The 13,285-nt window shown below is 39.1% G+C and overlaps 1 protein-coding gene across 1 annotated transcript in view; it reads left to right on the forward strand.

Annotated features, from left to right (window-relative positions):
• TXK (TXK tyrosine kinase) overlaps positions 1–13,285 on the forward strand; it is a 45,128-nt gene that overhangs the window by 31,753 nt on the left and 90 nt on the right. The window contains exons 10-13 of the mRNA XM_060091151.1: positions 2,976–3,192; positions 5,853–5,917; positions 8,444–8,562; positions 10,264–10,421. Coding sequence (XP_059947134.1) covers positions 2,976–3,192; positions 5,853–5,917; positions 8,444–8,562; positions 10,264–10,421 — 559 coding nt within the window. The remainder of the gene's footprint in view (positions 1–2,975; positions 3,193–5,852; positions 5,918–8,443; positions 8,563–10,263; positions 10,422–13,285) is intronic.

Below are 13,285 nucleotides of genomic sequence, written 5' to 3' on the forward strand. Positions count from 1 at the left end.
AAAACTGGACAGCTCCATGTAAAAGAATGATTTTAGAACACTCCCTAACACCATACACAAAAATAAACTCAAAATGGATAGAGACCTAATTTTAGGACCAGACACTATAAAACTCTTCGAGGAAAACATAGGAAGAACACTCTTTGACATAAAGCACAGCAAGATCTTTTTTGATCCACCTCCTAGAGTAATGGAAATAAAAACAAAAATAAACAAATGGGACCTAATGAAACGTCAAAGCTTTTGCACAGCAAAGGAAACTACAAGCAAGATGAAAAGACAACCCTTAAAATGGGAGAAAATATTTGTAAATGAATCAACAGACAAAGGATTAATCTCTAAAATATATAAACAGCTCATGAAGCTCAATATTAAAAAAACAAACAATCCAATCCAAAAATGGGCAGAAGAACTAAATAGACATTTCTCCAAAGAAGACATACAGATGGCCAAGAAGCACATGAAACGCTGCTCAACATTACTAATTATTAGAGAAATGCAAATCAAAACTACAATAAGATATCACCTCACAGCAGTTAGAATAGGCATCATCAGAAAATCTACAAACAACAAATGCTAGAGAGGTTGTGGAGAAAAAGGAACCCTCTTGCACTGTTGATGGGAATGTGAATTGATACAGGCACTATGGAGAACAGTATGGAGGTTGCTAAAAACTAAAAATAGAATTACCATATGACCGAGCGATCCCACTACTGGGCATATACCCCGAGAAAACCATAATTCAAAAAGACACATGCACTCCAATGTTCATTGCAGCACTATTTACAATAGCCAGGTCATGGAAGCAACCTAAATGCCCTTTGACTGATGAATGGTAAAGAAGATGTGGTACATATATACAATGGAATATTACTCAGCCATAGAAAGGAATGAAATTGGGTCATTTGTAGAGATGTGGATGAATCTAGAGACTGTCAAAGAGAGTGAAGTAAGTAAGCAAGAGAAAAACAAATATTGTATATTAACGCATGTATGTGGAACCTAGAAAAATGGTACAGATGACCAGTTTGCAGGGCAGAAGTAGAGACACAGATGTAGAGAACAAATGTATGGACACCAAGGGGGGAAAGTGGTGGGTGGGGGCGGGGGTGTATGATGAATTGGGAGACTGGGATTGACATATATACACTAATATGTATAAAATGGATGACTAATAAGAACCTGCTGTATAAAAAAATAAATAAATTTTAGAAAAAGAAAATAAAAGACCCCAATTTTATACATGATAAAAAGGAAATTTTGAAAACTTATGTAATTTGCCCACAGTTACTCAACAAAACATTGGTAGTGTCTAATTGTAATCAAAACTGTGAACTGTCTGGGTACAAAGTCCATAGTCTTAGCTAACATAATAATCAACAAATATTTATTGGGCAACTACTATATGCCAGATCTTATAGTAGGGGCCATAATTGTTAACCAAAATTGTTGTCATCCCGTGTAGTTTTTCCAGTGCAGTAGCAGAGTAACTTCAAATCTCTACTGTGTTCTTAATTACCATATTTTGGAATATAGCGTAAATTGGGAGCCTGTACTCATGGTGTTTCCAGAGTACCTGCTAAAGGATTATTTAGAAAAATGAAAGAAAACCAGTCTTTTTTTCAGCCCATAAATTTCTACTAAAATTAAAAATTTTATCTTTATATTTTTACCATGGTTTATACTTTTTATAATACATTCACATACATTATCTCATTTAATATTCACTGGAAGAAAGATGGACAGGTTTTATTATCCTTATTTTACATGTGAAAAAACTGAGGCTTAGAAATTTTAAATAAGTTGCTCCTGGTCATGCATCAATAGGAGATAAAGCAACTTGAATTCAGCTCTTTTGTTTAGGAGCATGACATTTTCTTTAAATTATTATAACACTGCATTGCTTTTAAAGGATCCTTTATTTTAGTTGATCAACTACAGATTTGTGTCTCTGGATGTAGCTTATTAGTAGCAGTGCATATAGGAAAATATGTGAACTAATTACATTTATAATAGTAAAAATATATAAGTAATTCTAATTTCTCTAAAAACTGAATACTATAGTCGAGAAGAAACAATAAACTTTTGAAGTATAAATGACTAAAAAGATTATTTCAGGGGGCTTCCCTGGTGGCGCAGTGGTTAAGAATCTGCCTGCCAATGCAGGGGACACGGGTTTGAGCCCCGGCCGGGAAGATCCCACATGCCGCAGAGCATCTAAGCCCACGAGCCACAACTACTGAAGCTAGGGCGCCTAGAGCCCGTGCTCTGCAACAAGAGAAGCCACCGCAATGAGAAGCCCATGCACCACAACGGAGAGTAGCCCCTGCTCGCCACAACTAGAGAAAGCCTGCATGCAGCAACGAAGACCCAACACAGCCAAAAATAAATTTAAAAAAAAAGATTATTTTAGTGTGTGTACTTTAACAGGCAGTATTTGAGGACTTGTGTGTGTGTGTGTCTGTGTATGTGATTACTAAATACAGAGAAGGGTTTCACGTTGGTAAATGTTTTTCAGTCTTCAACTTAATCGAAAAATTTCCTTTAAATGCCTTTATTCTTTAGAATTTAATATTCTTTTTAATGCGCATCAATCACTCTTTCCTCCCTCCTGTCTGTCCAGAATTTTTTGTCTAAGCAGCTGCAGTTGGGGAGGTTGAAACTCAGGGAACAGGAACTGGGCAAGGAGCAGCAGTACTGAGGAAGCAGAAGGCTTACAAAATGGGAAAGAGAAAAGCACAACATGGGGCATGTACTATTCTGTATGTACAGTGACTTAGAAAGTACTGCATAAACTCTCAACCCCACTTTCTCAGCACATAAAGTAGAAAGGAAACTGTTCTACTTTCTCTGTGGTTGGGTTAATTTTAATCATAGCTTGATGATGAACATTATATGGAGCTGGTAAATATCACCAGTTGATTTCAAACACTTCAGAATGCAAAAACGATTCCAGTCTGTGTTTTTTTCAACAGGAAGTTATCTCATTCAAGGCTCGTTCAGCTTTATGGAGTGTGTATACAGCAGAAGCCCCTTTATATTGTGACGGAGTTTATGGAAAATGGCTGCCTGCTTAACTATCTCAGAGAGAGGAAAGGAAAGCTTAGGAAGGAGATGCTACTGAGTGCATGTCAAGATATCTGTGAAGGAATGGAGTATCTGGAGAGAAACTGCTTTATCCACAGGGATTTAGTAAGTACGGTGCAAATTTGCTGATTATGTATATATTATACTTGTATTCAGAAGGACATGATAAGTTAGGACTTTCAATATTTTGAATAATGCATTCTTTGACTTAATTTTTTTTTTTTTTTTTTTTTTTTTTTTGGTACATGGGCCTCTCACTGCTGTGGCCTCTCCCGCCGCGGAGCACAGGCTCCGGACGCGCAGGCCCAGCAGCCATGGCTCACGGGCCCAGCCGCTCCACAGCATGTGGGATCTTCCCGGACCAGGGCATGAACCCGTGTCCCCTGCATCGGCAGGTGGACTCTCCACCACTGCGCCACCAGGGAAGCCCTGTAGCTTTATTTTTAATTGCTCATTGATGCTGGAGCCAAGTAAGGTGTTACTCTAAATAAGCCTTGAAGTAATTAATCACCACACTAATCAACTAACTAAAACTAATTTACTTTTCTTTCCTCTTCCCCCTCTCTTCTTCCTTCTCTTCCTTCTATCTTTCTTTCAACGAATAATCAAATATGTATTGAGTGCCTATATATGCCACACACTCTGCCAGGTGCTGGGTACAATGCTGAAGAACCCCAGTGGGTCTCACTCAGGGGTGAAACTGCCTCAGGTGGAGGTGCAGTATCACAGCAGCACTACTGGCCTTATTGGGAAGGAGTCAAGATGCTAAACCATTCTGTTGCCTAATGCTTAGAACAGCTCTCCGAACAAACAAAGAAGATTGAAGCTTGACTTGCCCCAAAAGCAAATAGCTCTGCTTCCCTGCCTTGCTACCTCCCCTTGAAAAACATTTTCTATCTGCTCCATATTTATTCATGATATTCATACTATTCCTTCTGTGTCCTTCCATGTCTCATTTCTCAGTTTCCAAATTAAATCCAATGAGAATTTGAGAATTTCTGAGAAGTCCCTGATACTGTCATCTAGAGGTAATCCTGAACTTCCATCAGCCATCACCAGAGTGACCATATTATTTACCATTCAGGCTGGAATATTTTGGGGAGAGAAAGGAGGCATAATTTCATTGGCCCTAGCACACCATTGCTTGCCCTACACATGACTTAGAACTGTCAGAGCATTTATTATTTACTACTTCCTATAATAGTTGTTTACACAAATATTAGACTCTAAACTCCTTGACATCAAGGCGTAGACTTCTGAGCTGCAGTTCAGCATTATGAGAATACAAGTTGCCAAGCAATGGCTCTCAAACTTAGCTGTGTATTAGAATCACCTGGGAGGTTTAAAAACATCACAGTACCCAGCCCATACCCCTGACCAATGAAATCAGAATCTCTGCGGGTAGAATCTAGTCATCAGCATTTTTTGGAAAATTTCCCTGGTGAGTCCACTGTGCAGTCAAGATTGAGAACCCTGCTCAAGAGCTAGTTGAAATCTCGCTTTTGTTTCTTACTAGCCATGTGACCTTGAGTAAGCTAGTTAACTAGTAAAGTGGTGTTAATTATAACACCTCCCACATATGGACTCGTTGGGAGGATTACATGAATTAATATACGTAAGCACTTAAAACAGTGTCTGGCACATAGAAAAGCTCAGCAATGCTCGACCATTGTTTTGCGTGCCTCATGGTACATTCCCCAGGGTCCAGCCCATAGTAGCCATTGAGCACATTTTTGAATGTATGGATCTGGTATCAATTCCACCTAACTCACTTTCCTGGTCTCTGCAGTTTGTCCTTCCTGATAAGGATTAGAATTCAAAATTCAGTCAGGTGACAGTTCTGGTCATTCTATTTGCTCCAGGTGGCTTCTGCAGACCCTCCTAGTCTTGGTTCCTTCCTTGATTGCTTTCCTTTGAGTTCTGTTTTCTCCACCTACATGCCACTTAAAATATATTAGCCAACTATGAGTCTTTTCTCTGTCGAGGGTTTGCCTTGTGGTTTAGCTTTGAGATCATTTGCTGGCACTTGTCAACATCTTCCAAACTGGCTCCTTCTGGCTCTCCATTTCAAGTTTTTGCTTTTGTTTTTGAACTAACTGAACCACAAATTAGCTCAAAAGAGAAAAATTCTATCAAACCACTGGCCTACATGAGGCTAAATAACCAAGTCAATAATTTTCATGACTAAGCTGACTGAAAATGGATTGTTTTGGCATCAAATAGATTGTTTCTGAGTTATATAGTACTATATTTAGTTCACTGTGGTAATTTAATAAATACGAAAATATTGTAAAGAGTTATTATGTTCAATGAAATGTAAGTTTTAAAATACAATTTCTTTGTTTTTATTAGCTATTATATATAATGACTATCCCAAAGGAATATAGTGACGATCTGTTATTTTTCATGCATATTGGACTTTCCTCTTTTTATTTATGAAGATAAAATTTTAAATACACACTATTTTTTATACCAAGATGCACTTATCAAGGATACTTCTTGAGAAAGATTACACATTTTAAAAAGGAAAAGTGTTAAAATTTCTTTTCATTTTTTGTCATTTCTTCGAAAAGTCATTAAAATCCATCACACGAGGGCAGATATATTAAATCATATGTAGCATCGATAGGTATCACCATGAAATAACATGGCTGTTCACACAGAGAGGTAGTGCTGGGGCCCAAAGAAACTAAGGAAAAGGAGAGTAGAAACTCTGGAAAGAGAAACTTTGTATTTACACGTGGGTTCTTTTCTTCTCCCTATAGGCCGCGAGGAATTGTTTGGTCAGTTCTACAAGTATAGTAAAAATTTCGGACTTTGGAATGACAAGGTACATGATATTCTTTTTTGTTTCTTTACTCACAGGAGGGAATCTTACATTAGTCTACAGACAAATCGAAGATGTTTTTGGCTTTGTTTTTTTTTCTCTGAGGGCAGTGTTGATGTGGTTGTATGGCCTGCTGACCCACTTTGAACTTTAGGACATGCACCAGTGTTAGCTGTGAGGGAAACAGAGGCTGTGGACTATTCTTCTGATCTTCTTTCAGGTGGTTATTAATAAAACTATATCATATCTTAAAATTCAAAAGAATTTCTCAGTCTACTTGTCATATATATAAGGTTAAGAAAAAAAGCTTTCCTTATGTATGTATATTTCTGAAATAGAGAAAGAATAAATTTATTTTCTCAGCTCTGATTTTTCTGTCATCATCATGCATTTCTCTTATCAAGTGTAGTAGCTGACTCTAAGCCTACAGCACAAGAGTGTGAATCATCTGACCTTATTTTCAGCAACTCAGTTCAGTTTACATTTTGCATCTCCTTTCCCTCAGGTTGCTAGAAATTTCATCCCAGTGATTTCAGGGTTTCTCCCTGACACTCTTCAGGGTCACAATCCAAATTCTGAGTGTCTCATGGGGCCACATACAGGAGATGGCCTGTCTGGTCCCTGTTGTTATCCATTGACACTGGCTTCCTTACAGCCACCATCCTCCTCTTTTGTCTTTGGCTGGCCATCCAGACAGGTGGCCGCTGACTCATCTTGAATTTCTGTCTGTAAGATTCCTTCACACATTGACACTGGCTTCCTTACAGCCACCATCCTCCTCTTTTGTCTTTGGCTGGCCATCCAGACAGGTGGCCGCTGACTCATCTTGAATTTCTGTCTGTAAGATTCCTTCACACATTGACACTGGCTTCCTTACAGCCACCATCCTCCTCTTTTGTCTTTGGCTGGCCATCCACACAGGTGGTCGCTGACTCATCTTGAATTTCTGTCTGTAAGATTCCTTCACACATTGACACTGGCTTCCTTACAGCCACCATCCTCCTCTTTTGTCTTTGGCTGGCCATCCACACAGGTGGCCGCTGACTCATCTTGAATTTCTGTCTGTAAGATTCCTTCACACATTGACACTGGCTTCCTTACAGCCACCATCCTCCTCTTTTGTCTTTGGCTGGCCATCCACACAGGTGGCCGCTGACTCATCTTGAATTTCTGCCTGTAAGAATCCTTCATGTCTGACATTCGCCATGACTAGAGCTCTCCATGTGGCTAAGGCCCCATCTGCCTTGGCACACCCATAGCCATTTGTCCTCTGGAATCTTTCTGTGTTTCCCAGGGCTTGACCCGAGAAAGAGGACACAGGTTCTGTTTTGCTCTTGAAGCCCACCAACGGACTGTAGGGCAGTGAGGTCTTCTTTCACTGCGATGTGACTAGGGCAGCCCTCATGGGGTGCAGGGTATAGGACCCTACCTCAGCCACCCCCTAGTGTCTAATACTCCTTCCCTTTCCTTTTGAATCTCTCCCACACCCCCAGCACAAGGGATATTTTTGTAGCAGATTGGATGGTGGTGGTAGTGAGATATCATTCGTATTCATGAGCCATTCTCCCAGGTATTTTGTTCATAACTCAGTCCTTCTCCTTCTCTGGAAAGTCTAGACTTTTGAAACTCAAAAGCTATTAAAAAGTGGCTCTTTTCCTTTTGTTTTCTGTTATTCATTCTTTCCTCTAGTAGAATGGCCTCTGGCTCAATAAAGGACTTAAAGGTGTGGTGAGGTAAGGTATGTGGGAAACAAGTGGGTGTGTGGGGAAGCATTAATAAATATATTAATTTTATATTTAATATATATAGTATATATAGTATACTATATATATATATATATATATATATATATATATATAGTATTTCAAAAATACTATATTGCATACTCAAGGAGCTACATAGCACACGTTAGCTCTCCTCTCTTTTCTCCAGATTCCCACACTTGGATGTTACTGTGTATGATTTTCAAAAAAGAGAGAGGGTTTAATTTTGTTGTTGTTGTTATTTTTTTTAAAGGAGATGATAGTTGTTCCTGATTTATTTCCATTTGAATAAAGGCATTAGAGATTTTACACACCAAATGTATTACGTTCAAATACTTTTATTTTCCCCCTTCTCTGTCCTGCAAAAATTATATGTATATAGAAAGAAAATAAGGCATCAAACTTCGAATTTATTCTTTCACATATATTTATCTTTTTAAAGAAATAACCTTGGTTGTTAGCGCATTCAGCATGCTTCTTTGCAGAATTAAGAATTTATCATAGCTAATCAGTGGGGCATGTTTTAGACTGAAGAATTACTATGGTTTTCTGAGATCCAAATGCAATAAATGCAATTGAGGCTTGGTTTAAGGAGGAAACTCTATAAGGGCTACTTTCTCACTTTGATAGCAAGAAGAGAAGGTATACTGAACCTTTCTGTGGAAAATACTTTGTATTTTAGAAATCAGAGTTAACTAAAAGGATTTGAAGTAAACTGAACTTAGAGGTAATTAACACAATGTGCTCTGAAATCTGATGGCCCTAGGTATGTTTTGGATGATGAATATATCAGTTCTTCTGGAGCCAAGTTCCCAGTCAAGTGGTCCCCTCCTGAAGTTTTCCATTTCAATAAGTATAGCAGCAAATCTGATGTCTGGTCATTTGGTGAGTGAATTCGATGTTCATTTGTTGGAGCTTGATTTAATAAAATAGAGACTGCTCTTTTTTAAAAAAATATTTATTTTTTATTGGAGTATATTTGCTTTACCATATTGTGTTAGTTTATACTGTACAGCAAAGTGAATCAGCTATATGTATACATATATCCCCTCTTTTTTGGATTTCCTTCTCATTTAGGTCACCAGAGAGCACTGAGTAGAGTTCCCTGTGCCATACAGTAGGTTCTCATAAAATAGAGATTGCTCTTTTAACTTTGATTTCTTAATATGATCTAGCTAAAGGTCTTCTTATAACTGTGTTTCTGTCTTAGGTGTTCTAAACACATCAGGCTGTCTTTGGCAACTGGTGTCATACACCTTCTTACATTAAGTTTGCCTTTTGGATCTTTTCCTTTCCCACTGAGCACTTGCTGTAAAACCATAAAAGAGTCTACTGATCTAGAAAACAAACTCAGCCAACTTTCCCACACCACAGAGACCTGCAAGAAAAACTGATCTTACGGCATCATTAAATCTTGAGTGTAATGAATAAACTTCATTGTCTGACTTTGAGCGATGCCATCTCATTTACTTTATCACCTTCCTATTTTGTGAAATTAGACATAGGCTTCCTTGGGATCTATCAACTGCTGTTTATATTGGGTAATGTTCTTCATTGAAAAAGAGATACTGTGGACCTCTGTCCCATGGAGTTTGTTCTTTGAGTTGACTTTCAAAAAATGGCAACAAATGTATAATAATCTATCTATTCTCTTTCACCTGTACCTTTCTGGGTGGCTTCTTGGCTTTGGAGAGACATCTGCACCCTCAAAGGGTGTGAATATTATTGCCCACAATAAGGTTAAGCTTGTATTGATCTCATTAGCTCTCCAATGATATGTGGTAGTCTTGGCAGGTGACATTATAAGCTCTACTGGAGAGCAGTTAAGTTGTGAGACCAGTGGATAGCAACACAAGGATCTCATCAGGTGGTTGTACAACATTTAGAACTCCTTGAGTTTTACTTGACCACTTGTCTTTCTTCCTCAGTGTACAGTGAGCTTCTTGAGCACATAGACTGGTTTCAGTCTTAAGAATCCTCTGACTCTAGCATAGGCCTGGCCTCTCATCAATACCTAATACATATTTGTAGAATAAGTGAATAATTAAATGAACTCAAATTGGGAGCCTTGAAGGAGTTTCATCAATCAATCAATGATTTTTGGACACCTACTTATAAACAGAGCCCCTGCCAGATTTTCTGGGACTCTACCCAGCAGTCTTTCAGTGGGAAGATGGGAACGCATGCCATCTACTGGATGGTAAACTCTTGGCTTTAGCAGGCAGCAGGGGATCACACAATTCTGTCATTTTCTATGGAATGGCAAAGTTTCATTGATTTCAGGGTGTGGAGACATGAGCAGTACTTTGAAATGAAGATGCTGCCAGCATTTTTCTTCCAATAAGAAGGCAGTCATGACCAATGGAAAAGGAAAGGCATTGTCTTCACTTGGAATATATTCAGTTCATAGGCCTCTTCAAAAAGTAAGATGCACAGGGTCTGCTTCCTAGATAGAACTGCTGTCATTCTGGATGATTGTAACTCAATGACTGCAGGAGGAAAATAATGGGTTGTAACTTGAAACAGCTGTTTCAATTCCAAGTAACCATTTCTCTAACCTCTTATTTTCATGCATTTTATTTGCAGGAGTTTTGATGTGGGAAGTTTTTACAGAAGGAAAAATGCCTTTTGAAAATAAGTCAAATTTGCAAGTTGTGGAAGCGATTTCTAAAGGCTTCAGGCTGTACCGACCTCACCTGGCACCGATTTCCATATATGAAGTCATGTACAGCTGCTGGCATGAGGTGAGTGTCCCTTACTTTCCTGCAAAGGTTGGCAGTTCCAGCATCTGAGAGTAGATCTGTTTATCACCCACATTACTCCAGGACTTCGTCATGGCAAGAAAAGGTGTCTATTTCTCGGTAATGACCCCTGAGAGCCAGAAGTACTTCCACTACAAAATCATGAATCCATTTTGTTTTTAACAATGGCCTTTCATCTGAGGAATTCAGTGCATTTTCCAAGTCTTATCTTGCTGAAGTTGGTTCCTGCAGAAACTCTCGTTGTTACTAAAGCCTCAGTGATGAGACGTTTTACTCCTTTTAAGAACTGCTGGGTGGAAACTAAGGGTAGAATCAGGCTTGTTCAATTTCCACATTGAAAGAGAAGGATGGTGTTTTTATTTACTGCACTCTAATTTGTCTTGCTTTCCAAGGCTAAAAGTAATGGGTTTCATCTCTCCTATGGCACTCAAGACTCCTGATAGAGAGATTAAACGAGAATAGGAATGAAGGCAGAAAGTGTGCCAGGAACTTCTACTCGGAAAATTATCTCCTGGGAGGCCAGTTTCTCTTTTACTTGAAATGCCAAGCTTGAAAATAAAGCCCGAGGGTTTATATTCCACCTCTGTCTTTTCTGGGCGCTGACTCAACACACCACTCCCCTTCATCAGACTCCTCTGTGATTTTGACAGTTCTCTCTTTCCAGCTGACTGCTTCAGCCCAGAAAAAACTATAGCTGGATGAGGATTTCCTCCTGGCTGAAAAAGAAATCACTTGACTCCCAATTCACAAACACTAAAAAAATTCAATATTTCAAGAGCGACATGGTTGTTTCCATTCCAGAGAAGTATTAATTTTATAAAGATCCCCAGTGTATGAAAATACTTTGCATATGATTAACTGTTCTGCAAGGAATCTTGAAAGACATAAAAAATATTAAGTGAGCTGTTAGTAGCAAACAGATGTCTTAAGAGCATCTTTGGGGCTTCCCTGGTGGTGCAGTTGTTGAGAGTCCGCCTGCCGATGTGGGGGACACGGGTTCGTGCCCCGGTCTGGGAAGATCCCACATGCCGCGGAGCGGCTGGGCCCGTGAGCCATGGCCGCTGAGCCTGCGCATCTGGAGCCTGCTGCTCCGCAATGGGAGAGGCCACAATGGTGAGAGGCCCGCGTATCACAAAAAAAAAAAAAAAAGAGCATCTTTGCAATAACAATGTAAATAGCTTAGGAATATATATTGTATATTAAGCAATATACTTGTACATGCACATACAATATAATACTTTTTGAGATTTTACATATCTGTGGAGAGGAGACAGAGAAAGGAGTAAATAAGTTGCTGACAAGAGGACGAAGTAAACGAGGAGCTTATGCACCTCTAGATTCAAATGTGATTATGTTAGCAGTGATAACACTTGTTTCATAGGCTTTACTACCTGCACAACCTCAGCACCAGCAAAAAGCTCCACTATTTATTCTTGAAATCTCAAGGAGGACTCTCATGTGTGCTCACATATCCTTCTGCTCCATCCTTTAATTTTTAAATTTTATTTTTTAAAAATGTATTTTATTGAAGTATAGTTGATTTACAATGTTGTGTTAATTTCTGCTGTACAGCAAAGTGATTCTGTTATACATATATATACATTCTTTTTCATGTTCTTTTCCATTATGGCTTATCACAGGATATTGAATATAATTCCCTGTGCTATACAGTAGGACCTTGTTGTTTATCCATTCTATATATAATAGTTTGCATCTGCCAAACTCCCACTCCATCCTCTGCCACCTGCTTCCCCCTTGGCAACCACAAGTCTGTTCTCTATGCCTGTGAGTCTGTTCCTGTTTCATAAATAAGCTCATTTGTGTCATATTTTAGATTCCACATATAAGTGATATCGTATATTTGTCTTTCTTTTTCTGACTTACTTCACTTAGTATGATAATCTCTAGTTCCATCCATGTTGCTGCAAATGACATTATTTCATTCTTTGTTATGGCTGAGTAGTATTCCATTGTATATATGTACCACATCTTCTTTATCCATTCGTCTATCGATGGACATTTAGGTTGTTTCTTGCTCTCTCCTTTTATTGATGCCTTCTGTTTACAAGCCACAAAGGGTGGTGTCTCCCCACTAACTCTGCTGCCAGGGACCTCTGTGAGAATGTGGCTACCATGAGTAGTTCTATTTTCCATGGATTTCAAAGATGCCATGGAGCTTCCTCTTGGAGCCAAAGTCAAACCGCATCCCACTGTGAAGTAGGAAAAAGGCTCCAATCCTTGCTTTCCCGGCTGGAGATTTTGTTGACTGAGCCTTAAGACAGCACAGTCTGTGCTCCAAGTCCTGCAAAGTCTGTCATGAAAACGTGCCTTTTGCTTTTTGACTAAAATCCATCTTTCTACAGGGGGTCAGGTGTAGTGAATAATTGGGGCTGAGCTTGAGGGCTTGGGGCTCTAGAGGCCCCTCTCTCCCAGCTCTTCCTTTACCCTGTGTATCAAGTCATCCAAATAGACCTCTAGGGCAGTACTGTCCAATGGAACTTTCTGTGATGATGGAAATGTGCTATGTCTGTACTATCCAATATGGTAGTCACACCTGGCTATTGAAGAATTGAGAAGTGGCTAGTGTGACTGAGAACTGAATATTAAAATGTATACTCTTTTAAGTAATTTAAATTTAAATAGCCACATGTGGCTAGTGTTTGCAGCTGTAGCTATTTTACTTCTACCCTTATATTTTCACACTCATGCCTCGCTCAACTGCCATTTATGTCCTGCGTATCAGCCAAGATATCTTTCTCTTCCATTTGTGGTGAACCAGCCTGGATCCAGGTCCTGCCAGCAAGTTCTAGAGCTGGTGTCTGAGTGAGTCTTAAGCTGAGCTGACC

This window comes from Mesoplodon densirostris, chromosome 1 (genome assembly GCF_025265405.1).
Source record: "Mesoplodon densirostris isolate mMesDen1 chromosome 1, mMesDen1 primary haplotype, whole genome shotgun sequence".
In the NCBI taxonomy this organism is placed as follows: domain Eukaryota; kingdom Metazoa; phylum Chordata; class Mammalia; order Artiodactyla; family Ziphiidae; genus Mesoplodon; species Mesoplodon densirostris.